The following is a 27669-nucleotide window of genomic DNA, read 5'->3' as shown; positions in this document are numbered from 1 at the left end:
ACAATATTTGGATGTGGTATTCTATGAAAAGCATTAAAGGTTCCTGGGCAAAGCCCCCTCACCAAATCCTGTACACAGTCAGCGGTCTTCCCCTGAGCGATCGATCTTAGATGCAGGTATGTCGCAGTGTCATTCAGCCTTTGAGCTGTTGCAGGGTGTCCTTCTTTAGCATGAACAATCTGTTCCTCTGGGCTGGAGCTGCATGCACAATCTGTTCCTCTTGGCTGAAGCTGCAGGCTGTGTCCCTCTTGGTAGGCCACGATTCCACACACACATGTGTGTAGATGCTCTCCTGATGGGGTGCAGGCAAAAAGAGGCTCTGGCCTAGTTACTCTTTTTTTATCTCTTCTCCCACAGTCCTTTGCTGCTGTCCCATGATTGGCTCATGCTCTTCCAATAGAGAGTTTACAGACAACCTCCAATAGGGAGTTTCCAAACAAGCAATCCTGAGTATGTGTGTGAAGAGAGAAAGGGGGGGGGGGTGAAAAAGCCCACGCTGCTGTAGCAGACAGCTGTCCCCTAATAGATTAGATCATTCTGGAGAAGTACCTGCTACATTGAAAAAAGTTACTGGCATTTTAATAATGTTATTTTGACATCCAGTGTGCATGAGGCCTTAAAGGGACACTAAAGGATTATTTTTTTTTAGCTAACTAGCTTCCTTTACCTTACTGCATGTCCTCATTGTTAGTTTTTGCTGTAATCCTTCTCTGTTCTGAACACTCACTTCCTGGTTGTCTGTTTTCTGATGAAAACAGTCATGGGAGCTTTCTCTCTGTGGTCACTAATCAAGGAGGTGTGATTACTGTGTGTCTAAAACCCCTCAACACCAATCAGTTTCGTTTTCCAAACCATCACTGCCCTGTATTGGCTCTGTGCAGCAGAGAAGCAGGTAACAAGCAAAAACGAAACTGAAACTACAGGTACATTATATGATTGATTTGTATCTATTTTTAATAATTTTTAAAAGGAATCAGTTAACTCTTATGGGCCAGATCCTCAAAGATCTGCCTATCTTTAGGCAGGCGTAGCGTATCTAAGATACACTACGCCACCGTAACTTACTTTTTTTTTTGGAATCCTCAAAGAATTTGCGGCGTAGTGTATCTTTGGCGGCGTAGGGGCGCGGAATTCAAATGGATGTGATGGGGCGTGTTTTATGTAAATACGGTGTGACCCGATGTAAACAACGTTTTTTTTTAACAGCGAATGCGCCGTCCGTGGGGGTATCCCAGTGCGCATGCTCGAAATTAAACCGGAACAAGCCAATGTTTACGACGGTGACGTCATTCTACGCAAATCCATATTCGCGAACGACTTACGCAAACGACGTAAAAAATTCAAAAGGCTACGCGGGAACGACGGCCATACTTAACATTGAGTACGCCTCATAATAGCAGGGGTAACTATACGCCGGAAAAGGCCGAACGCAAACGACGTAAAAAAATGCGCTGGCCGGACGTACGTTCGTGGATAGCCGTAACTAGCTAATTTGCATACTCAACGCGAAATTCAACAGAAACGCCACCTAGCGGCCGGCGGAAAAATGCACCTAAGATCCGACGGCGTACTAAGACGTACGCCTGTCGGATCGATCCGAGATGCAGTCGTATCTTGTTTTGTAGATACAAAACAAAGATACAATGCGGGAAATTTGAAATTACGCGGCGTATCAATAGATACGCCGGCGTAATTCTTTTGTGGATCTGCCCCTATGTCTCTATACCCTGTAACCAGTCATTTCAGCAAAAAAAATTTTCCTTTACAACTCCTTTAAGTGGAGTTCCGTAAAAAAAAAAAAAAAAAATCAAAGTCAGCAGCTACAAATACTGCAGCTGCTGACTTTAAAATATGGACACTTAGCCCAGCGCCCGCAATGTCGGCCCCCTCTGTCCCTTGGCTCTTCGGTAAGGGAATCAGGAAGTGAAGCCTTGTGGCACTGCGCATGCGCGAGTCGCTGGTCCCTGCTGTCTTCTGGGACCTGTGTGTCTCCCAGAAGACAGCGGGGGGGGGGGAGATTGCAGTGGATACTGTGGCAATCTATGCCCAGAAGTGGAAGCAAAATACCTGTATTATACAGTTTGCTCCCCCCCCCTCCCCCTGAAAGGTGCCAAATGTGACACCGGAGGGGGGAGGAATTAAACTTTACAAATTTGGGGGGGAAACTTTTTTTTTTAAAAAGCCAGCAGCTACAAATACTGCAGCTGCTGCCTTTTAATAAATGGACATGTAACTGTCCAGCGTGCCCGCGATGTCGGCAGACGAGGCAGAGAAATCGCTTGTCTCGCTGTTGCCCCGCCGCCATCCTCGGTGAGGGAATTGGGAAGTGAAGCGTTGCGGCATCACTGCCCATTTCCCTACTGCGCATGCGCGAGCGGAGCGGCCTCACTGGTCCCCGCTGTCTCCTGGGACCAGTGTGTTTCCCAGAAGACAGTGGGGGGGTTTGTGACACGAAGGGGCCCGGAAGTGGGTGCAAATACCTGTATTATACAGATATCTGCACCCCCCTCCCCCCTGAAAGTGGCACCGGAGGGGGGGAGGGTTCCGAAAAGCAGAGGTTCACTTTTTGTGTGGACCTCCGCTTCAAGCCATTTTCAATATTTAACATAAATTAAACCACACACACTTTCGTCACATGCTTATTAACATACTGCTCTGCCTACACTGCCTTCTTGCAAAAAATGTATCTAAAAAAAATGTGGGAAATATTGGGAACTCTGGGAAAGAGAGGCAGAGCTCAGAGAACAATAATACGTGCAGAGGCATTTCATAAATCGTAATTTCCATTGCACATGATTGGATAGCCGGAGTTTATAGAATAAATCACGCTCTCATAAGACCTGTGATAGAGCGCTGTACGTGCTAACACTGGTCATAAGTTTGTTTAATGAGCTGCTATGGAGATAGTCAGGCAATGCTGAAGCCAGCTACCGCAGTGTCGTCGCCAGGGAAACCAGCGTGCGAATCCCTCAAACGTCACCAGGAAGGCCCTCTCGTTGAACCTATCATCTGCCCCGGTGTGAGGCGAAGGGGCGTGGCGTACTGCTCGGTGGCTCCGCTTCCGGATTTGCTTGCGGTTGCCAGGGGAGGCCTGGGCCGCGGCATAGCAACGAAAGCGGAGAGACGCCGTTGGAGTGAACGATCGATGCGGTGTGCACGGGGCTCCGGTAAGTGAGTCGGGGGTCGGCTTTGTAGCAGTGGGAGAAGTGTAGTATGTGGGGAGAAAGTACACAATGACAATGAATAGACCGACAGAGAACAAAAAAAAGTCAGGAGACAGAAGACTGACTGGAATTTGAGAGGGTGACGAGGGAAGCCGTGCTGAGGGGACAGAGGCCGGGTCACTGGATGCCCTGTGGGGTGTACTGAGGTGATCACTCATCCATAAAGATGAAGGCATCATTTTTATCAGCAAGGACTGTGCTGTGCCTTTTTGTTTTGTCCTTAAAGAAGAACTTTGCTCAAAAAGTGATGGACCGCTCATTCTCCCCTCTCCCAGCCTGTAACTGAGTTTCAGGATTTTTGGGAGAAGGTGGGACATGCACCGTCTCCTGTCAGTCCCCCAACGTGCACCGTCTCCTGTCAGTCCCCCTACGTGCACCGTCTCCTGTCATTCCCCCAACGTGCACCGTCTCCTGTCAGTCCCCCTACGTGCACCGTCTCCTGTCAGTCCCCCTACGTGCACCGTCTCCTGTCAGTCCCCCTACGTGCACCGTCTCCTGTCAGTCCCCCTGCGTGCACCGTCTCCTGTCAGTCCCCCTACGTGCACCGTCTCCTGTCAGTCCCCCTACGTGCACCGTCTCCTGTCAGTCCCCCTACGTGCACCGTCTCCTGTCAGTCCCCCTGCGTGCACCGTCTCCTGTCAGTCCCCCTGCGTGCACCGTCTCCTGTCAGTCCCCCTGCGTGCACCGTCTCCTGTCAGTCCCCCTACGTGCACCGTCTCCTGTCAGTCCCCCTGCGTGCACCGTCTCCTGTCAGTCCCCCTGCGTGCACCGTCTCCTGTCAGTCCCCCTGCGTGCACCGTCTGCTGTCAGTCCCCCTGCGTGCACCGTCTGCTGTCAGTCCCCCTGCGTGCACCGTCTGCTGTCAGTCCCCCTGCCGGCAACCGTCTGCTGTCAGTCCCCCTGCGTGCACCGTCTGCTGTCAGTCCCCCTGCCGGCAACCGTCTGCTGTCAGTCCCCCTGCCGGCAACCGTCTGCTGTCAGTCCCCCTGCCGGCAACCGTCTGCTGTCAGTCCCCCTGCCGGCAACCGTCTCCTGTCAGTCCCCCCCACGTGCACCGTCTCCTGTCAGTCCCCCCCACGTGCACCGTCTCCTGTCATTCCCCCCCACGTGCACCGTCTCCTGTCATTTCCCCCCCACGTGCACCGTCTGCTGTCATTCCCCCCCACGTGCACCGTCTGCTGTCATTCCCCCCCACGTGCACCGTCTGCTGTCATTCCCCCCCACGTGCACCGTCTGCTGCCATTCCCCCCCACGTGCACCGTCTGCTGCCATTCCCCCCCACGTGCACCGTCTGCTGCCATTCCCCCCCACGTGCACCGTCTGCTGTCATTCCCCTCCCACGTGCACCGTCTGCTGTCATTCCCCCCCCCACGTGCACCGTCTGCTGTCATTCCCCCCCCCACGTGCACCGTCTGCTGTCATTCCCCCCCCCACGTGCACCGTCTGCTGTCATTCCCCCCCCACATGCACCGTCTGCTGTCATTCCCCCCCCACGTGCACCGTCTGCTGTCATTCCCCCCCACGTGCACCGTCTGCTGTCAGTCCCCCCCACGTGCACCGTCTGCTGGGGGGGGGGGGAAGCACCACCTTCCCGTCCATCTCCCGCAGGGGGTTTACCACCCCCCCCCCTCAAAATATTGAGCCCCAGCCACCACTGTTCTGTAGCATGTTTGCAGAATTTCACATCGCTCTGCGTGTTCCAGCATGTCGCTGCACAGCAAGTGCATCATGCTGCTCTGCAGTGGCATGCCTGTAGTGTCGCTTTGTACGCAGCTAATAAAGTTTGTTTAAAGAAAAAAAGGAACTGTGTGATTTGATAAAACCTCACCCTTTACCTCTACAGCTCTGTAGCCCAAAGCACGGTGCAGACATCGTTTAGTGTGAACAGGTCCTAAAAGTCACCAGCTACAGTATTTGTAGCTCAGCTGCTGATGTTTAATTTTTAAATTAGTGGGGGAAGTTTCTCTTTAACCACATCTCACGACTTCAGCTTCTTAAAGCGTTGCTAAACTTGAGTGCCCAAAAAATGTACCTTATGACAACAGGGTAGTAAGTGCTCACCTGTGCTGCTGAATGCGGTTCTAAAGTAAAGAAATGGTCCACTATAGTCTCCTCGGAAACCAAGACTTCCAGGAGTGTGGGTCTCCTTTTCTTCCTGCTGACCCCAGTCTTCCTACAGAACACAGAGGATGGTGGGAAGAACCTCTGATTGCAGCGTGTGATTCCTCATCAATAAGGATGAGCTCATGCGTGTCCACACATGAGTCCAAACCCGCCTGAGTTATCCTGACTGGACCTATCAAAGCCAACAGCCAATCGCGCAGTGGAGGCCTGCCTTGCAGCCGCATATATACATGCCTTTTGCATATGTGCAGCTGCGGGACGGGGAATGCCTCCACTGCCTATGATTGGTTGACAGCTTCCTGGCGGTAAAGCGGGTTCGGGCTTTTATCCAAACACACCTGAGTTCATCTTACTCATCAACAAAGCAGCATGGGTGGCAGGGGAAGTAAATATGAGGGGTTTTCAAAAAGTTTCCACACTTTTAATAATTTCATTGGAAATTGAGGGTTGAGGGTCGGGAGGAGTAGTGTCTGAAAGTGTCATGTAGCTAATGTGTCTGGCAGTTTAGTGTAAGAGTTGTCACGCTGTGGTGAAGATGGCTGTAAAACGTATAAAAGAGTGTTGGTGTCAGAGGTACCCGGCTGTTTTCTCTGTCACACACACCGACTCCCAGTTCTCGAGCGTGAATAACAGTGCTAAATACGCCTTGTATTTAAAGCGGACCCAAACCCTTTAATTTAACTGTTTTCCAAAACATTCAAGGCATGCAGTGATAATTGTCACTGCTGCTTGTGATCTCAACTGAACTGTCAAGCCGTCAACTAGATGGTGTCATAACTGATCACATGTGCAGAGCCATGGCATCTACAGATCAGGCAGAGGGTAAGACGGCATATTCCTTGGCTGTAAAGGATAGGAGGGTTTCGTTTCTCTTTAAATTAGAACTTAAAGTGGAGGTTCACCCTATAAAAAATTTCTAACAGTACATCCAGCACCATGCTGCATATAAAATGTCACCGACCTTTATTTTTTTTCCCCCGTAGATATCGTTTAGGCGTGGAAATCACCGCGGCTTCCGGGTAGGGAATCTCGCGGGAGTGGGCTTTCCTATTGACATGCCAATCAATTGGCATGCTAAACGACGGCGCACACAGCGCGTCACGACTTCCCGAAAGATGCTCGGGTCAGCTCTATTTGGCGCCTGTGCGCAGGCGCCGAATAGAGCCGAGCTTCCTTCGGGAAGGAATATATGCAGCACGGTGCTGGATGTACTGTTAGAAATTTTTTATAGGGTGAACCTCCACTTTAAGGTAAAACTATAACCCCTGTTTGTTTTTTGTTTTGTTTTTTCCATTTTGGTCCCAATGGGGAGATTTCACTTCACTTCCTGTCCCCCATAGCCAAAGCAAGAAGTGAGAGAAAATCCTTCCAAAGTGAGGGAATTCCTGGTTGTCTCCAGGGTCTTCAGAACTAGCGTCTCCATTAGAAGTCTTCCCCTCCATATCTGTTCTTGTTAGTGGGGAATATGGGTGCAGAAAGGGTTAAAGAGTCCATGTAACATCTGCTAATAGTCCAAGATTGAGTCCATACAATGGGGGTTATTTACGAAAGACAAATCCACTTTGTACTTGAAATTGCACTGAAAGTTCACTTGGAAGTGTAGTTGCTGTAGATCCGAGGGGGACATGCAAGGAAAATAAACAGAATTTTTGCTTGTACATGATTGGATAATAAAATCAGCAGAGCTTCCCTCATCTCAGATTTACAGCGATTGCACTTGTAGTGAAAAGTGGATTTTCCTTTTGTAAAGAACCCCCAATGTTTGCAAGCACTAGTGGCAGCCTTCCTCAGAGTTGGACAGCTCTATAGAATCAGAAACAAAAAAGGGGGGGGGGGCGCCATCTAAGTGCAGCATTAAAAGTAAACTTTTAATATTAAACGGTCATAAAAACTCACAGGGTGTGAAAGGTTGTAAAGCTCATTGGTATGACAGTCACCGTAGCAATGAATGGGATGACTCGGTGTGACACAGGTCATCCCATTCATCTGACATCACATCCGATTGAGCGTGCGTTCCAAACCGGTGTGAGGCAGTTCCAGGATACCATCCAGCTTCCTCGGCTCTCCTTGCTTAATTTGACAGCTCCATCTTCTGTCCGAACAGTTCCTGTAGTGTGGGATGTTTGCTACGGTGACTGTCATACTGATGAGTTTTACACCCTTTTTTTTATGACTGTTGAATATTAAAGTTTTATTTTTAATGCTGCACTTAGATGGCGCTTTCCCCACTTTTGTCTTCATTTTGTTTCTGATACCTGTTCTTGTCACAATTCAAAATTTGACACTTGCTTTCAATGATTTTTGCTTTTGCTTTTTGTCCTGTTTACCGATCTTCTTTGTTAAAGTTTTTTCCCCAGTGGTGTTCCAGGTCAGCTCATGAGAGATGGAGCTCCTCCTCCTACACAGGAAACACATTGCCATTCAATCCTTTTTAAGGCGGCCCCTCTGGTTCCTGGTCAGTATTTGTTTCCTCCATCTGGAGGACACATGTTGCCTAAGGACTGGACAGCCTCCATCTCCCAAGGGCTGACCTGGGACAGGTGTCCAGCATGTGCATCAACAGCTGGAGGGATGGGTGCCTCTGAGCGGTGGGGGTCAGTGGGCCTTACCGGAACCGTTTCCTTTCGGTGGAGGAGGTAAATTGTGCGGCCGCAGGCAACCCTCCATAGCAGTGTGCAAGAGGTGTCTGGATTCCCGCTGCTTCTGAGCCCAGGCTGCAATGTGGTGTCCCCTTGGCTGGCTCTGGCAGTGGGGCATGCACCCGTTTACCCAGGTGGGGTGACGTCATCGGCATGTCGGGAAGCTGATTTGGCCTCTTAAAGGTGTAGGGAGCTGGAATGGCCAGCTGGTGCCATTACACAGACAGCACGGAAGCCACAGATATCTCCAGGATGCAGGAGGAGGATGAGCTCTCATCTACCCAAGCTCCCAGGGATGCAGGCACCGGTGGGACATAGGTAGGCACCAGTGGGTGACCTTTGTTGTCCAATTTGGGAACAGCAGGCTAGATGGTGGTGGGGGGCGCTACAGGTGCATTGGCTGGTTGAGTGTACCCTTTCTCACCACCATGGGCCCCTGTGTTTTGGCAGGCCAAGCCTCCTAAAGAGCCAAAGCCAAATCCCAGTGTGCAAATTTTTTTTACCATGATGTTAAGTGTGCATAGACAGACTGGTTAAAAAACAGTCAGATACAATCTACGCACAATTTTTGGATCTGTGAGGGATGACATGGCTTCTACCTTTTTTAAGAATCTCAAAATTTTTATTTCAGAGGTAAAACCTCCAACAGCTCCCTCTGGAAGTTCCTCTCTCATAGCCTCACCAAGATTGGCACAGGGTCACAGGAGACAGTGAGGGAACGAGTGGGTAGCAACTCGGTTAGCGAAATAGCTTCCGACAGCTCATATTCGGAGCAGGAAGATGGGGGAGAAAAATGGGCCCCAAGTACAAATTGTCCCTAGAAGATGTAGAGGGCTTACTTGGCTATATATGAAACATTGGAAATAGGGAAGAAAACGAACTTCCATCAAAACATGATTTAATGTACCAGGGTCTAAGGAAGAAAAAGTCCAAGGTATTCTCTGTCCATCAGGTGATGTTGGACGTTGTGAGGAATGAATGGGCAGACCCAGAAAAGAAGCCCTTCTTATCAGCTCGCCACAAGAAGCGGTTCCCTTTCGATGACGATCCACAGGCGGGATGGAATAAGAATCCCAAGTTGGATGCTCCATTATCTAATGTCTCCAAGAAGTCCTCGTGGGCTGCATGTTGTGTGACCTGGCCCTAATGCCTCATACACACGACGGGGTTTTCCGTCGGGAATCCCGGCCATGTGTATGCTCCCTCGCAGTTTTTCCGACGGGAAAACTGCGAAACCGGCCTGCAAAAAAAAAAAAGAGAACCAGCTCTCTTTTTTCCGTTGCGATTCCCGACGGACTTTTTCCCTTCGGAAATCCCGAGCGTGTGTACGGGAAATAAGGGCTCTTTCACACAGCTCTGTTGCAAAAACACATTATAAACGCGTATGCATATTTGTCTAATTTATTATGCGCATTGCACCTGTGAAAAAAAAAAAAAGACTCAAAACACACTGAAAGTGCAACTGTGGGAGTGTTTACCACATTTTTTATGTGTTTGCCATTCATTTACATATGGAGATACATGTTTGGTGCGTTTTTTTTTATTTTTTTTTTTTTTACTGCACCAAAAATGCAGCATACAAGACTTTTAAAAACACAACTGACCCACACGTTACTGGTGTGAAGAGTTCCATAGGATTTAATAGCCATGTATTTTTCTTCCGCTTTTTCTAACACAAAGGCCCCTTTCACACTGAGGCAGTTTTCAGGCATTTTAGCGCTAGAAATAGAGCCTGAAAATCGCCTCGTTTCAGTGTGACATTTGATTTGACACTGGGGTGGTGTGCTTGCGGGACGTTAGGAAAAGTACAGTAAGCAGCATCTTTGGGGCAGTTTGGGAGCGCTGTATACAGAGCGAATGTCCAGCGCTTCCAAAGTGCCTGAAAAGCGATTCAGAAGCGCCGCAACATGGAAGTTTTTAACCGCTTCTTCGGCTGCTAGAAGGGGTTTAGAGCGCCCCGCTAGCAGCCCGAAAAGCAGTGCTTAAATAGGCTAAAGCGCCACTAAAACGAGTGTTGCGCTTTAGCACGGCTGCGGCCCCAGTGTGAAAGGATTCAAAGACAGAAGATAAACTGACCAGTGTGATGGGGCCCTTGTAAAAAATGAGGGTTTACATTTGTCTTAGGAGGGAGTGGTTTTGTATCATGGTTGGTTGTTTAGACAACGTTGCCTTGTTCAGAAACAAACAAGAGTCACATTTTAATAACAATAGCTGGTAAAAGTAAATGTTTGCACTTCAAGGGCATCAAATGCTAGTGTAGTAAAGCTGGAAAAACTGCCCATGTACAAAGAAATCCTGTGCTGTTTTTGTATCCTATGCAGTCAGGGCTGTATTTACTATAGCAGTACTTAAGGGCCAGTGCCTAGGGCAGCTCAAAGCCTCAAATTTTACAATTTTTTTTTTTTTTTGTGCACTGGATGAACTTCATCTTGCATTACAAATGTTATTGTATTTCTATTGCACTGACAATTTTTGTAGCACTTTACATACTGTACATTTACATCACATGTGTCCTTGTGTGTGAATGGCCAAGTCTGGTAATGATCAGCTTTCCCCTGGGTGGCCTGGGTTTCTGTGTCTTGCTTTACTGGTATTTATGGTTTGTGAAATACTGCCCCAATTCCAATATATATATAAACATACAAGTTTATACTTGCTTGCTATGTGCAATTCCATTGCAGAGAGCGGCCCGAACCTCCTCTCATGTCCCCATTCCGGCGCTTTTGGTTCCTGAACTCCGCGCACTGCCCATCAGTGCCGCCTATCAGTGCTGCCTATCGGTGACCATCAGCGCCACCTCATTGGTGCCCATCAGTGCAGCCATATCAGTGCCCGTAATTGAAGAAGAAAACATACTTATTTACAAAAAAAAATTAACAGAAAAAAATAAACTTTTATTTTTTTCAAAATTTTCGGTCTTTTTTTAGTTGTTGCACAAAAAATAAAAATCGCAGAGATGATCAAATACCACCAAAAGAAAACTCTATTTCTGTGAACAAAATGATAAAAAATGTATTTGGGTACAGTGTAGCATGACCGCGCAATTCAGGGTTTGACAAATTTGCTTGAAATCTAGGAGCCAGCTAAAAAAGTTAGGAGCCAGAAAACGCACCCCGTCCCGACGAGCTTGCGCGCAGAAGCGAACACATACGTGAGCAGCGCCCGCATATGTAAACGGTGTTCAAACCACACATGTGAGGTATCGCCGCGATTGGTAGAGCGAGAGCAATAATTCTAGCCCTAGTCCTACTCTGTAACTCAAAACATGCAACATGTAGATTTTTTTAAACGTCGCCTGTGAAGATTTTAAAGGGTAAAAGTTTGTCGGCATTCCACGAGCGGACGCAATTTTGAAGCGTGACATGTTGGGTATGAATTTACTCGGCGTAACATTATCTTTCATAATATTAAAAGAAATGGGGATAACTTTACTGTTGTCTTATTTTTTAATTAAAAAAGTGTATTTTTTTTCCCAAAAAAGTGCGATTGTAAGACCGCTGCGCAAATACGGCGTCACAGAAAGTATTGCAACGATCGCAATTTTATTCTCTAGGGTGTTAGGATAAAAAATATATATATAATGTTTGGGGGTTCTAATTAGAGGGAAGAAGATGGCAGTGAAAAATGACATTAGAATTGCTGTTTAACTTGTAATGCTTAACTTGTAATACCAACGGCTCACCACCAGATGGCGCCAGCTCACAAAAAAAAATATTTTTTTTTGCCCACCTTCCAAGCCAAGTCGCCAGGACACCATTTCTAGTCGCCATGGCGACCTGGCGCCCAGGATTTGTCGAGCCCTGGTGCAATTGTCATTCAAATTGCGACAGCGCTGAAAATTGGCTTGGGCAGGAAGGTGCGTAAGTGCCTGGTATTGAAGTGGTTAAACTCAACAGCCTTGAAACAACTGTAAATGACCCTGTGTACATGTACTGATAAGATAACATAGAGAAGAGTTCAGGAGCAGCTGAAAAAAAAACGCCCAACTGCTCCTAAACATCCGTTTACCAGCAGCAATGTACATGAGGCCTTTTTATGCATGAAGGTTTTTACCTTCATGCATAAAAAACCTTGAGCCTTTAGAACCACTTTATTGCTGTGACTGCATCAAAGGGGAGTTCCAGCCTTTTAATGTTTATTAAAAGTCAGCCGCTACAAAAAGTATAGCTGCTGACTTTTAATAAACATACACTTACCTGTTCCACGGTCCAGCGATGCGGCCGCACAGAGCGTCGCTCCTCTCCTCGGCGGTTCCATTCATATTCTGGGCACCCGGCCGTGACAGCTTTTGGCTTCATGGCCGGGCACACATTGCACATGCGTGAGTCGTGCTGCGCTCCCGGAATGGACAGGAGATCTCCTGGGAGCTGCCACGTGTCCCAGGAGATCGCCTAGAGGGAGGGACAACCTAGGGGCAGAGGAGGAGTCGCCTAGGCGGTTCCTAGGTGGAAGTAGGAAGGACAGGAAGTCACACTCCTACCGAAGCCCCAAATATTTTTTGCCAAATGTGGCATATAAGGGGGGGGGGGGTGCTTAAAGTGGAAGTTCCACTTTTAAGGTTAACATTTTTTTAGGCTTCTGTAGTATTCCAACTCTAAACTCTATCGAACAGCCCCCCACCCTTTCCCTCCCACATAGCAGCATCTCTAGACCAAAATATATATATATATATATATATATATATATTCGCCCATATCTTCTTTTTTTTTTTTATTTTTTTTTTTTGAGTCGAATTATGCCACAGGTCCTTTGCACATTTTTTCCTCATGCAGTTTGTGGATACTGAATGCTGTAGAGAACAGCATGTTGATATGGCATCATTCTAGTCAGCATTCTCCTGTGACTCCAAAGCAGTGGATGGACCCTTGACACCCTGGACTCACAACAGGATGGTTGAATGATGCCCAGAAATGGACTGGCACAGGATTATTGCTGGATCAGTGAGTGTGGGGGACCATGCTGAAAATTCAGTGAGTATAGAAGCCGGAGCTGATTTTTTTTTTTTTTTTTTTTTTTTTTCATGCTTGAGAATTAAATATAATTTTTTTGCCCAAGCTGTATTTGGATTTCATTTTTTATTTTATTTTCTGAAAGTTTGGGCTAGCTTTCAGTTGTATTCATTTTAGTAAAAACTGGAGATCCATAGGTCTAATGCACATAGACATCTTTTTTATTGTATTTCAGCAAGTGACCATACAAGGAATCCCTGTAATTTGAGGCTTTGGAGCCTTGCTGACGTTTGGAACAGCTTCAGCTAAGTTATGTATGGAAACACTTTTATCGATAGGTTTTTGCTAGCAGTGCCTAGAGTGCTTTTATCCCTGCAAGAAGAGTCCATGAGTATTGACACGTCTTCATCAGTACGAACAACTGTCTGGATGAGTGTGTTCGTATATTGCCTCCAGGATTGCTAAAGTAAACCTGTCGTGGGGAAAATATGGGGCCAATGTTTTTCTGACCCTCTGCCTTCAGTACTTGGAGCCACTAACCTTGAACATGTTTCTGGATAGCATAACTGCCAGTCATGTAGCATTTTTAGTTGACTAGCTGTTTTCGTCAGCTATGATGATTTTTTCACATTATCATTGTCAAATGGTAGTGAGCATTAAAGTGATTGTAAAGTCTTGTAAAAAAACAAACAAACAAAAAAAAAACACAACAGACATGTTATACTTACCTGCTGTGTGCAGTGGTTTTGCACAGGGCAAACTGTATCCTCCTCTTCTAGGGTCCCTCTTCTGTGCCCCTGGCCTCTCCCTCCTGCTGAGTGCCCCCACAGCAAGCAACTTGCACAAGTTTTGCACACCTGGATTGGGTGATTTTATGCCATTCTTTGCAAATCCTCTCAAGCTCAATCAGGTTGGATGGTAACCATCAATGGACAGCCATTTTCAGGTCTTTCCAGAAATCTTCAATGGGGTTTAAGTCAGGGCTCTGGCTGGGCCACTTTTAGGACATTCATAGAGTGGTCCCTAAGCCATTCCTTCGGCCCAGGCTGAGGTTTTGTTTGCTGTGGTACATGTTTTCATTGAGGCCATCTGTTCTTTGCTTCATTTAGCTTTTCCTCAACCCTGACCAGTCTCCCAGTCCCTGCTGCTGAATTCACCCCCCCCCCCCCAACGGCCCAACAAAATGTGTCCGGAATTCAAATACAATTTGAAATTGATTTAGAAAACAAGAATAAAATATAAAGGACTAGAGTAAAACAGAATCAAAAAAATAAAAGAATAGAATCAAATTATAATAGAAAATAAAGTATTTGGCTATAAAAGAATAGAGAAAAAAATTATAGAATTGAATAGAACAGAATAGAACAGGATTTTGAAATAAAAGAATAGAAATTAAAGGAATATAAAATAGAATAGAGTAATATAACAGAATAGAATTTAAAATAAAAGAATAGAACAAAAGAGAAAATAAAAGAATAGAATAAAATGGAAAAAATTAGAGCAGAACATAATAGAACAGAAAAAAAAAGAAAAGAACAAAAAATAGTAAAGAATAGGAATTAACGGAAAAGAATAGACTAGAAAATAAAAGTATTGCGTAAAACGGAAAATAAAAGAATGGAACAGAATAGAGTAGAACAGAAAATAAATGAATATAAAAGGATAGAAAAGAATAGGAAATAAAAAATAAATAAACTAGAAATTAAAGGAATAGAAAATAAAATAGAATTGAGTAGTAGAACAGAATTGAAAAAAAAAAATGCGTAAAAGGGAAGAAAATGGAACATAAAAGAATAGAATAAAATAGAAAAGACTAGAACAGAATAGAACAAAAAAATTAAAGAATAGAAATTAAAGGAATAGAATAGAAAATTAAAGAATATAAAAGCATAGAGTAAAACAGAACAAAATAGAAAATAAAATAAAATAATGGAACAGAGTAAAAAATTTAATAATATAAAATAAAATAATTGAATAGAAATAAAGGAATAGAAAATAGAAGAGAAAATAATAGAGTAAAACTAAAAAGAAATTAAAAGAAGAAAAAAATTTTAATACAAAATGAGGGAATAGAAAATAGAACAGAATAGAAATTAAACGAATAGAGAAAAAAGAAAATAGAGTAGAAAAGAATAGAGCAAAACAAAATAGAATAGAATTGAAAATAAAAGAATAGAATACAAAATAAGGGAATAGAAAAGAATAAAAAAAATGCAATCAAATAGAATATAATATTCACATTTTGGATAGAATTATCTTGAATTTGAATAGAATAGTTTAGAATATAATAGTAAACAATAGAACAGAATAGAAAAAAATGTATAAAATGGAAAATAATAGAATAAGATAAAACGATAGAATAGAGCAAAAATTTAATATAACCATCTTCCGAAATTCAAATTTTGAATAGAATCAATTTCGAATTTCACATAGAATAGAAAAAAAACAATAAAATAGAGTAAGATAGAATATAACCGTCTTCTGAAATTTGAATAGAATAGAAAAAAAGTAGAGTAAAAAAGAGAGACTATAACGGTCTTTGGACATGGGGTGCAGATTTGTTGAATAATATGACGTTCATGTAAAGAGAAGAAACAAAGTGCCGAATGATTTGTTTAAATTTCATATAGCCTTAAAGGGGTTGTTGGTTCACTTACCTTTTTCCTTCGATTTCCCTTCTAAATGTTTTTTTTTCTTTGTCTGAATTTCTCACTTCCTGTTCCTCCTCAGTAAGCTTGCCCCCATCATCTGAGCCGTTCTGGCTGGGGGTTAGTCAGTGTGCTCGCCCCCTCCCTTGGGACTACATGCCTGCGGGGAGTTGCCATGAACACAGCGTCTCCCCACAGGGATGTAGTCCCAAGGGAGGGGGCGAGCACGCTGACTAACCCCCAGCCAGAACGGCTCAGATGATGGGGGCAAGCTTACTGAGGAGGAACAGGAAGTGAGGAATTCAGACAAAGGGAACAAAAAAACATTTAGAAAGGAAATCGAAGGAAAAGGTAAGTGAACCAACAATGCACTAGCTTAAAGGAACCTATTAGAAAATAAAAAATGAACCTTTACAACCCCCTTTAAGAGACGCCTCAGTCCATATCAGGAACTCTGGCAACGGAGCTCCAGCTCTGATGGGGATTTTGACCCACAAAAAGAATGGGATAATGCTTGTTTACTGTTTGTGACTCCATTATCAAAAATAAAGGTTATATAGATTTTTGAACTGATCATTTTGGGCTTTGTTTCTTCTCTTCAAATGAACTTCTCGTGTTGCGTGTGTCCCGCTCCTGCTGGGACTGTTCCTCCACTTTGTGTTTCTTAAAGCAGCTTAGATCCATTTGATAAGAGCTAATACTAACCTGCATAGCCGAGCATAGGGTCCAGCACCTCCTAGTTTATGTTATTGTATTAAAGGGGAGTTCCACCCACAATTTCACTTTTTAAATATAAATACCCCTGTAATACACAAGCTTAATGTATTCTAGTAAAGTTAGTCTGTAAACTAAGGTCCGTTTTGTTAGGTTGTTACAGCATTTAAATAGTTTATAATCTAGAAATAGACCGTGGCCATCTTAAGTGTGGGCATCATGAAGCCAGACTGTATGACTTCCTGGATTTCAGCCTTGCATATCTCGCACATGCTCAGTGCACAAGCAATGTAATAGGTTTCAGTCAGGTTTGCAAGGACTACTGGGAAACATGATGCCTATCCCAGAAACCCTTGCAAATAGCCTAGGCAAATAAGGAGGAGGAAGTAATGAAGGACTACAAAATAAAGGTATTTACAAGCAACAAATTAAATAAAAATTGTCCATTCTGAACACTATGAGATTAGAGCATGCAGCACAGACAAACATAAAAAAATGGGTGGAACTCCACTTTAAATAACCCGAGGGACTATGATCAAAACGTATTTTACAATACATTCTTGGCTTTAATAACTGTATCATCTTTGTATCCAAAGCCCTACTATTGCTGGCATATTACCTAGGAGAGGTTTGCAGCCAACAATCAAACTGAAAAAAATTATAATCGATTGATGTCTTTAACTATGTGTTGGTATAATACGCAATGTCCTATAAAATTTGGTCTTTTTTTTTTTTTTTTTTCATTATCCTTCGGACGCAATCCTATCTGCCGTTGCCCTGGTGATACAAAGAAGAGCTGTGCTCTTTAATGTTTAGCATGCCATTGTTTGCAAGTAAAAACAAATTTAAACGGCACAGTGGTGGCCCTGAAGTTCATACATTGAGCAGCAAGCATCTGTACCTTTTGATTCCCATTGTGCTCAGGACTTGCAGCAATGTTTGATATCAACATCAGTGCATCTTTTGTGATTAAATATAGGCGAAAGAACCTGGGAGACTGTGTTTAGCTTGAAATATGTTGAACATTTTGTACCTCTTTAGGAAATGAAACCAAGCCGTTATGACTGCTGGTCCTTTAATATCCTCTTTATACTATATGTTCTTTTTCTACAACTTAAAGGTATACAGTGAGTGCTGCAACGGTAAAGGAAAAAAAGGAATGGCAGATCCTGGAGAAGGCAAGAAGGATGAGGCGGATTACAAGAGGATGCATAGCTTTCCTTTAATACGGGTAATGCAAAATATTTAGTTATTGTGTTTGTTGTACTCTTTGATCACAATTCCTAAGGGAAGATTGCAAAATGGATGAATTTTTTTTTTTTTTTCGTGATATCCTGCCCTTGACTTTCAGCATTCAAGGTATTTACCGTCTTAATTTTTATGTATGAATTTTCTTAAAGCTGAACTCCAGCTTTTGTTACATGTTGCATACTTTGTTTGGGCCAAGTCGACCCAAACCAACTATGTCCCTCACTAACGTGAGGCCGCTGGATGTGCTTTATAAACTGTATGAAGCTGAAGCTACATACAGCATTCAGCAGTGTGTTTCGGGTGCGAGCCAAGACTTCCGGTCTCTTACCCCGAACACAATAGAGTCTGTCTGAGCGGTGTTCAGCCATTCATAGAAAGAAATATATTCTAGCAATAAATACAAAGCTTCCTCTGATTGGCAGAGATTGTGACCTTACCAGCCCACCTTTCTGACTCGGCCAATCAGAGGAAGCATTGAATACATTGCTTTCTATGAACGGCTGAGCGCCGCTCAGACAGACTCTATTGTGTTCCAAGTATGAGGAAGGTCTCGGCTCGCACCTGGAACACACTGCTGTATGTGAAGTTTGAACCTCTTCAAGGATTCATTCCATGAAAACCCTATGGAAGGCCTTCAAATCCCAGAAAATGCTCTAGGCATCGCTTTAACTTGATTCAGTCTAAAAGCTTTCAGGCTGACATTTATTAAAGGGGTGTATTTAAAGCTCAAATCCAGATTTACTTCAGACTTGCATAGTTGTACAGGCTTCCCTCCAGTACACCAATTGCTGGGGCAGGGCTTGACAGGGACTTGGGTAGAAATGCACCTGCATCATTGGTGTCACTGAAAGGAAAAAAAGTCCCTGCCCATTGATGGTGTCTGAAAGAAAAAAAATTGTCCCTGCGTCCATCATATGTGATGTGCATCAGTAAATTTAAGGGGGTGGTAGGAAGCTGGCAGTGAGGTACAGGGGGGATGATGATAACAGGGGCTATGTTAGTAGGAAGCTGAAAGTGGGGTACATGGGGATGCATATGGCAGAGGGTACAGGGGGGATGATGATGACATGGGGATGCATATTACAGGGGGGGGGTGATGATGATGACAGAGGGAAACCATGGAGGCCAGCTAGGGGGAAGAAGGATCGGCACCCCGGGCTGCATGTCTGGGGCGCCAGGAGTTGCAGTGAGTGGGCTGGTGGCAGCCCAGCTGACAGGACGTGGTTTCTGGTCGCCATGGCAACCTGGCACCTGGGGTTTGTCAAACCCTGGCCTAGGGCCAGTCCACACAAGGACTGTGCTGACTGGGCAATCATGCCCAGTGCAGTGACAACACAAGACAAGGTAAAAAGCCTTGTTCCCAATCATGTCAGTTCACTTCACCATGTTGCAGTGGTGTGCCCTGAAAAAAGTAAGGCATGCAGTACTTTTTTTCAGCGTAGCTTGGAGGGCTGCAGTCCACCCCATTACATCCTACTATGGCCAATAAAACGTAATGAAATGTCACTGGATGGCATTTCAATAAAGGTCATACAAAAAAGTAAACCATGCACTGTTCCTCCCCAGCATACACCAGCAGCTGTGGTTCAAGCATGGCTGCTGGTGTGGACAGGACCGTGGGCGTAGCATAAGGGGTTGCAGGGGTCACAATCGCAACCCCGCCCTTAGCTCCAGGGGGCCCTAGCCACCTCCCTCTGATATTATCATATCCTCCACAAAGTCCAGCTCCGATCTGCCAAAGGCCCCACAGCCACGCTCCAGTACTGGGCCTCTACTTTGCCTTCCACTGTCCACACCCTCCATTCTCATTGGCTGGTGAGAAGCTGTGAGGCATTTCCTGAATGGAGAGGAGCACGAGGTGAGAACAGCCCAGGATGGGGAAGTGTCTGTGCTGTGTGCTGGCAACATGGAATGGTACCCGAGCTTAGCGAGGCAAGAGAAGAAGAGTGCCGTCCTATAGCCACGATGGGACCAATGTCACTGGTAAGGTAAGACACCAGCTGGGGTCCCTGTCCTCTGATTCTCCAGCGGTGATCCCTGTCCTCTGATTTAAGGGGGAACTCTGGGAACTCAAATCTCTTAAGCCACTCTGAGTATCTTGGCATGCAGTGGATGTATCTGCACACACAGTGGAAGTGGTGGGTGGTAATTGGGGGGGGGGGGGGGGAGTAGGTCAACTTTTGCATCGGGCCCACAAGCTTCAAGCTACGCCTGTGGACAGGACTTGAAGCTTGCAGACTGTCTGCATCCAGGGCCAATCATCTACAAGTAATCCTAGCATGATTGATTAGTTGTGTACAGGCCCTAGCTGTGGGTGCCGTCAGGCTCCCATTGCTTTCAGTGGGGCTTTCAGCACACACCCAATTGCATGCATCCATTCTGAGTCTTCAACGGGTAACATTAGCAAGTGTGACTGGGGCCTTACAGTCCCTGGCCTGCCCCTTTTATTCATTGGATATCAGATCTTTCAGTCATGAAGGCTCAGCATTACATGTGAATGTTACCCAGGGCTATCTGCACTCGGGTACAGGAATGCCCACTCTCCCAGGCTGAAATCCACCCACTAAAATGTGGAACATGCAGCTTAATGTGGAGTTCCACCCAAAAATGGAACTTCCACTTTTTGGAATCCCCCCCCCCCTTCTCCGGTGTCACATTTGGCACCTTTCAGGGGGGAGGAGGGAGCAGATACCTGTGTAATACAGGTATTTGCTCCCACTTCCTGGCATAGACCACCGCGGTGACCTACGCCACTTCCGGTGCCTACTCTGCCCTCCTCCGCTGTCTTCTGGGAGATGCACAGGTCCCAGAAGACAGCGGGGACCAGTGAGGACGTGCAGCATGACTCGCGAATGCGCAGTAGGGAACCAGGAAGTGAAGCCGCAAGGGGGTGTCGCTCTTGGGATACCTCAATAAACTTTGCTCGGGGAGCAGTCGGATCCAGGTTTAAAGCGAAATATAGGAAGAAAAGTTTTTTTTTTTATACATCTCTGCATGAGGAAATGGTAATTACGTTGAAGCGGTTCCCAGTGTATAGTTCCACTCCAGGTCTTTTGTAGAGGAAGATTCTCTCTGAGGGTACAAGCATTGGATTGCCGGAAGTCCACGGGGTATTTCAGAGTTCAAATTCAAATGGGAGCCACTATATTTATTCAGAACCATTGGATGCCATTATTCTTTCCTTTTTTTTGTCAGCATGGCCGAGATTCAAACCATGTGTGGGCAGGCTGAATGTACTAAGTTGATTGATCGATCAACTTGGGTACGACCAGCCTGCCGGATTCACTTGCGATTAACTCTATTGGCTGCTTTAGCCTCTAACAAGAATCACCATCTTCTCCCGGCGGGGACGGCTTCCCCTGACCCCCCTGCCGGGAGCAGACAATTCCTCGACAGGGGGGTTTCCCCTGTAAGCACTGTCTGTGTTGATGGGGGAATCGTGCAAATTTCTTTCCTGCAACCCCTGGTTACAGGAAAGAAATTTGCACTGTCTATGGCCTGCCTTAGACAATTTGTACCTTCTCCTATTTCCTGTTTTTGTCAAAACTGTAAAATCCAATTGCTTTCTGTCGTAGTGGCAATGGTCACAAGGACAAAAAAAGGTGAATCTACCTAGCAGTGGCACAGACTTTGTAAAAACCTGGTAGTGCTTTAAACTTTTACCTACTCAGACCAAAAAAAAAAGTTTTCTTTATACAATGTGGTCAGACCATGAAAAGTTGGTCAGTGTTTTGAAGATTAAAATGGCAGGTGCCTTCAATTTTGAGTTTTTTTTTTTTTTTCTTCAGTTGAAGTGTTGTGTTGTTTTTTCAAGGATGTGCTTTAGTGTATAATACAAAGAGTTCTATTGCCAAAAACCTGTTCTAACAGCATTGTTTCCTCTCTGCAGCACACGGACATGCCAGAAGAAATGCGTGTAGAAACCATGGAGCTTTGTGTTACAGCCTGTGAAAAGTTTGCAAGTAATAACGAGGTATAGTCTACATACACATTACTTTACTTATGCCTCGTACACACGGCCAGACTTTTCGAGGGGAAAAAAGACAGGCTTTTTTTCTCGGAAAGTCCGGCCGTGTGTAGTTTCCATCAGACCTTTTTTCTCGGAAGTCCGACGGACCTTAGATAGAGAACCTGTTCTCTTTTTGTCCGTCAGAGTTCCGACGGGGTCACGGCGGACTTTTGCATGGTCAAAAGTCAGACCGTGTGTAAGAGGCATTAGGGATACTCAAAGATCCCTTTTAAAGCCAAACTCCAGAAAATAAAACATGTTTTTTTACTTTAGATTGGCCCAGCTTAGTTATCTCTAAAGCTTGTATATACTACTTTTCCGAGGGCTGCTGAGGATACCAAGAATATTAGTTCTCTTCATGACAGATTTATTGTCGGCTTTGATCTTCTGGGCTCTGTGGCTGTTCAGATGCAATTATATAGAATAGACTTAACTACTTGCCACCCATAGGACATCCATGGATGTTCTCAGGTTTCAGTAGTTATACTGGGAAGTACTGCACCTTCCAAAAAAATTATGTTTGAAAAACCGCTGCACAAATATCGCGTGACATAAAAAATTGCAACATCTACTCGATAAGACCTAATATATAAATATATAATGTTTGGGGGTTTTAAGATTTTAACACGTAGGAGTGAAGTATCAGAATTGGCCTGGATACAAAGCTGTTAATGACATAAGAATGGCTAGACATTAGTCCACCAAAAAGCAGTGCTTTTTACAAATCATAATTGGGCTTTTTTTTTTTTGTTTTGCACTTGTTATTCAACTCTTCCTATCAGCGGGGAGTATTTTTATTCCTCTTTTAACATTTAATTTTCGATACCCTTACCTTTGAACTGTGTGGCTTGTTAAATAAGATTGTCTATATGCTGTGCACACAACTCAAGGTTATAACATCGCAAATGTCCTACAGAGTGCATTAGTATTTGTCTACCCCCTGATAGCTGATTTTATTAAATACATTGATCTGTATAAATTCCAGCAAATATAACATGCGCAAAAGGACACCTTGGTAAAATTAAATAGCACTTGTAAATGTTAATAAGGGTCAAGTCACACTACAATGAGTGCTAAGAGCACAGGTGAACATGCATGCATTATCATGTTAGGTTTTAACATGCACTGCATTGCTACTTTTATTTTTTTGTGCAGGACACCATACATCACCATAAAGCACCAATGTGAACTGCTGTTATTTATACATTGCTTTTACTGTGTATACGCATTGGTATGCATTGATTGACCCTGATTACTGTTAAAGCTTAAAATATAAACTGTTTCTGTGTATAATTTGTAATATATAATATACAGTTGTGCTCATAAGTTTACATACCCTGGCAGTATTTATGATTCCTTGGCCATTTTTCAGAGAATATTAATGATGACACAACATTTTTTCTTTCACTCATGGTTAGTGTTCGGCTGAAGCCATTTATTATCAATCACCTGTGTTTGCTCTTTTTAAATCGTAATGACAACCAAAACTACCCATATTACCCTGATCAAAGGTTTACATACCCCAGTTTTTAATGCCATGTTTTGTCCCCTTTAACATCAATGACAGCTTGAAGTCTTTTGTGGTATTTGTAGATGAGGCTCTTTATCTTCTCAGATTGTACAGCTGCTCATTCCTCTTGGCAAAAAGCCTCCACTTCTAGAAAATTCTTGGGCTGTCTTGCATGAACTGCACTTTTTGAAATCTCCTCAGAGTGGCTCAATGATATTGAGGTTAGGAGACTGAGATGGCCACTCCAGAACCTTCACTTTATTCTGCTGTAGCCAATGACAGGTCAACTTGGCCTTGTGTTTTGGATCATTGTCGTGTTGGAATGTCCAAGTAGGTCCCATGAGCAGCTTCCTGACTGATGAATGCAAATGTTCCTCTAGTCAACAATTTTGACCAAATGTCCCTTTTCTTTTGTAGCTCACACATCCCTAAAACATCAGTGATCCACCTCCTGTATCTTTCATCATAGGCCTTGTTGACTCCTCTCCAAATGTAGCATTTATGGTTGTGACCAAAAAGCAAAATTTCATCACTCCGAACCTTCTGGCACAAAGTAATTTGAGGCTTGTCTGTGCTGTTTGGCATATTGTAAGCGGGATACTTTGTGGCATTGGCGTAAAACAGGAAAGGGATACAAAAAGATATCTAATGAATTGAAAATTGTTCAAACTCTAATCAAGAAGTGTAAAATTAGGGGTTCTGTTGAAACCAAACCACAGTAAGGTAGTTCCTGAAATTTTAGTTGGTCTACCCTACTGTGGTTTGGTTTCAACAGAACCCCTAATTTTACACTTCTTGATTTAGAGTTTGAACAATTTTCAATTCATTAGATATCTTTTTGTATCCCTTTCCTGTTTTATACAGTTCAACTTCCTTTTCCCGCAGATACTTTGACAATTCTTTTGCTTTTCCCATGACTCCGAATCCAGAAACGCCAGTGCAGCACTAGATGAAAGATGCAAGGGTCTGTCAGGAGTCCAGAAACTCATTGCCCTTTTATACACACACACTAATTACAAGCAAACCGATCACAGATGAGGATGGTTACCTTTTAATAGCCATTCAAACCCCTTTGTGTCAACGTGTGTACATGTTATCAGGCTAAAAATTACCAGGGTATGTAAACTTTTGATCAGGTTTATTTGGGTGGTGTCTGTTGTCATTATGATTTAAAAAGAGTAAAACACAGTTGATTGATAATAAATGGCTTCAGCCAAATACTAACCATGAGTGAAAAATTGTTTTTGGATTATCATTCAAATTCTCTGAAAAATGGCAAAGAAACCATAAATTCTACCAGGGTATGTAAACTTATGAGCACAATTGTGTGTGTGTGTGTGTGTGTGTGTGTGTGTGTATAATAAATAAATAGATATATATATATATATATATATCTATCATACACACATTGTAGGGGCATGGTGCATGTGTTTTTAAATTACAAAATGTACAAATGTACAAAAATATGTGATTATATGCGTTTAATGCTTCGAGGACTGAAATTCTTTCTGTATACGATTTGACTTTGTTACTCCTTCCCCTTAAGGGGGACTTGCTTCCAGGAAGGTGGAGTTGCTTGCAGGGTGGTGGACATGGACTGGGGGGGATTTTGGATGGTTTTCAACTCTATTCTTCTACTGTTGAGTTACGTCCTGTGTGGCGTGAATTTTTGTTACTTGTGTTTTGTTTTTTGTGCCATGCATAATACATTCAAAAATAAATTTGCAAAAAATAAATAAAAAATTGCAGGAAATGATTAACCATCTGTAAACATTTGATAAACATATTCACTGCTTTAAAAATATGCCCCATATAGGTTTTTCTAACATTCTGAATTTTTATTTCTCAGAGTGCAGCAAAGATGATAAAAGAGACTATGGACAAGAAGTTTGGCTCATCGTGGCATGTAGTGATTGGAGAGGGTTTTGGTTTTGAGATCACACATGAAGTAAAAAACCTTCTCTACATGTTCTTTGGGGGAAGTCTGGCTATTTGTGTCTGGAAGTGCTCATGAGGGATCCAACACAAGACACGATCTCTCCACTTCTTACCTTCTACTCAGGATGTGCTGCTACAAAGCCTCGCTCAGGAAAGAGTCTTTTGCTGGGCTCTCTATCATTTGGGGTGTCAGGATTTCTCTTCTTAACTCACTGGGAACCAGAGGGGTTTGCAATAGATTTGCATGCACCTCTGACTTGAAATTAAAAAGAAGGTGATTGGTTTGGCTCTTGCAATACATATGTAAGTATATTCTTCTGAGCCTAGGAATAGTCTGTTACACCAAATGAAGAAAATGGACTGCTGTCAGTTTGCTTTTCCTATGCTCTGACCCTCAGAGGCTTTTGTAACCAGTAAAAATGTATGCACAGGGTTTTACTGTCGTACTGGCACCGCAGCTCTGGTTTCCCAAATACATTTTGTGTTCACTGTCACTTTGGCACCTTCTTTTCCCTCTCTGATTCAAAAAATATCAAATTCATAATTGGTTTCCTTGTTGCTTTGCCTTCCTGCTATTCTCTATATCACACATTCTCTTATGTATGAGTCATTTTACCCTCTCTCCTTAACAAGTGGACTCACAATCTCTCTGCAGAGAAATATGTTTTGTTTTTAGTTCAGTTTATTGTTTTCCCTATACACCCACATAGGTTTGTGCAATTAAAAAGAACCTGTTATCAGGGCAACCGCAAACTTCTAGCATGCTAACAAATAAAATCTATATGTCGTATTCTCAGAATTAGTTGACTGACACTATACGTGGATTGGCTTCATTGGTGGAGGTTGATTTATTTGTAGTAGTTGACTTTTGGGGGTCTTCGCTCAGAGGAACTTGAAATTTTGAAACTTGTTTTAATGTTGTATAGATTAGCTAACAATTCTCTGAGTACAATATTTAGAGCCGTTTCAAGATATTTTTCTGCATTTTTCTAAATTATATATACAGTATATGCATATACATATTCATGTGACTTAGTTGCTAGACTTTTTCCGTGCTTGTTCACATGTAAATTATTTCTATTTCGCTATTGCTTTTGTTTCCCATTTCTCACTTTCTGGCTGCATATCATTCCATCTAGCTTCCTTTTTGTCCATTTGACGTAGATGTGCATCATAGACTCTCCACAAGCCATAAATAATAGATCAGGAGATTTAGGATACCACAGAGAAGCCTGCCAGCTACTAGTCCTTAATTCCTCTTGTTCAGTGGCAGAAACGTGAAGACATGTTTCTTGGAAGGATTTTATACTCTGCTGGAACTTCAAGTATGATGTTTTTTTATGTTAAATCTGGTTGTACAATGGTTGATGCTCTACTTGTCATTAATAAACTTTCTTGGATTTTTTTAAAGAAAATAATTTTATGTGTATAAATCTGTCAATGTTTGTGCCATACGAATTGCAAAAGGACGTGTATTTTATGTCAGTTTTTTTGGAAGGCTGTACATATTTAAAGACCTATACAAACCGTTTTTTAAAATATGCATTCCCTATTGAAAAGAAGGTATTGTCTAATTATTGTATTGGAGTACATATAAGGTTGCAGAGTGTACTTTAAAAATCATTTGTACATTGACCAATTTAAGCTACCCCTGTAGAGTAGTCATCACAGGGTGCCAGATGGTACCTGTATATAACTTGTCCTGCACTTAATTGTGCTGAATTTTGATATTTTAATAGGCTTAGATATTACACATGCTTCCAAACAACCTAACAGCTGAAGTTGCCCAAGCACCAAACACGTGTGGTGAGTTTGCTGCTTGACCTATTTGCCAAAAGTTTAACTTTTATCAAAAGACTCATGGCTTAGTAAAGAGGTAGAAAGTATTATCTAACACCTGACTGTGCCAACTCTACACAATCCAACTTAGTTTGTTGGATGACTATACTCTAAAAACCCATTAGCAGTTTTATTATATCCAGGAAACCCCAATACACTTTGAAAATATAATCTGTTAGCCATATCTTCCATTCCATGTGCCCATAGAGCTGTCATTGCAGCCTCTTAATCTCACCAGTCCCCGATCCAGTAAGATATTGTTGACTAGATTGCAAAGCTGCTTATCAGAATCTTCAGGGCAGAGTCCACACCTGCACTCTGCAATCTAACTCATTTTTGTAGAGAGTCCGGAGTCCAAGTTCATAACCCAAACTTCTCTATAGGAATGATTAAGAGTGCAACTGTGCAGTCTAGTTGGTGATATATTTTGGATCACAGATAGATTAGCATAAGACTGAGAGCAGGGGGAAAGAGAATAGTAAACTTTTTAATATATGTGTAACTTCAATCAGGCCAATTTTCAATCCATCTGATCATTGTGTTCTCAGAACACAATATTACTGCAGGACTGATTTCCCCAATCCACATAGAATGTGTAGAAGGGGGAATAGGCAATTGTTTTTCTTTTTTGCTCAACCTACTGGTTGAACAATTTTTTTTATAAAGTATGGCCTGCCTAAGACAATAATGGGGTCTACAGGACTTGAGATATTTCTACTGGGTCTAGGTTGCTTGAGGGTATGCGATTAAAAATCTGCCTTTAATTTTATTGGTGATGTATCAAGACAAGTGAGCAGTCTAAATTCAAAAAACAGAATCACACA

The 27669-nt window shown here is 43.4% G+C and overlaps 1 protein-coding gene across 2 annotated transcripts; it reads left to right on the top strand.

The window, feature by feature from the left end:
• The first annotated feature begins 3023 nt into the window (after positions 1-3023).
• On the top strand, positions 3024-26424 carry DNAL4 (dynein axonemal light chain 4). Of its 2 annotated transcripts, none has more exons than XM_040359491.1 (4): positions 3024-3167; positions 17419-17529; positions 21439-21522; positions 24918-26424. In XM_040359491.1, the coding sequence occupies exons 2-4, from the start codon at positions 17458-17460 to the stop codon at positions 25080-25082; spliced, it is 321 nt and encodes a 106-aa protein (XP_040215425.1). In that variant the 5' UTR covers positions 3024-3167; positions 17419-17457; the 3' UTR covers positions 25083-26424. The 2 variants fall into 2 exon arrangements, with proteins under 2 accessions (XP_040215425.1, XP_040215424.1); XM_040359490.1 differs by lacking the exon at positions 3024-3167 and adding an exon at positions 12883-12957.
• The last annotated feature ends 1245 nt before the right edge of the window (positions 26425-27669 follow it).

The sequence above is a fragment of the Rana temporaria genome, chromosome 7 (assembly GCF_905171775.1).
Source record: "Rana temporaria chromosome 7, aRanTem1.1, whole genome shotgun sequence".
NCBI classification, from domain to species: domain Eukaryota; kingdom Metazoa; phylum Chordata; class Amphibia; order Anura; family Ranidae; genus Rana; species Rana temporaria.
The sequence above is the reverse complement of the archived record's forward strand: the minus strand, read 5'-3'. Positions and strand labels throughout refer to the sequence as shown.

Coding starts and splice junctions, on each gene's coding strand:
- DNAL4 (XM_040359490.1), top strand. CDS start 12,898: ATGGACTGGCACAGGATTATTGCTGGATCAGTGAGTGTGGGGGACCAT. Junction 12,958..17,418: donor GGGACCATGCTGAAAATTCA/GTGAGTATAGAA, acceptor TACAACTTAAAG/GTATACAGTGAGTGCTGCAA. Junction 21,523..24,917: donor AGTTTGCAAGTAATAACGAG/GTATAGTCTACA, acceptor TTTATTTCTCAG/AGTGCAGCAAAGATGATAAA.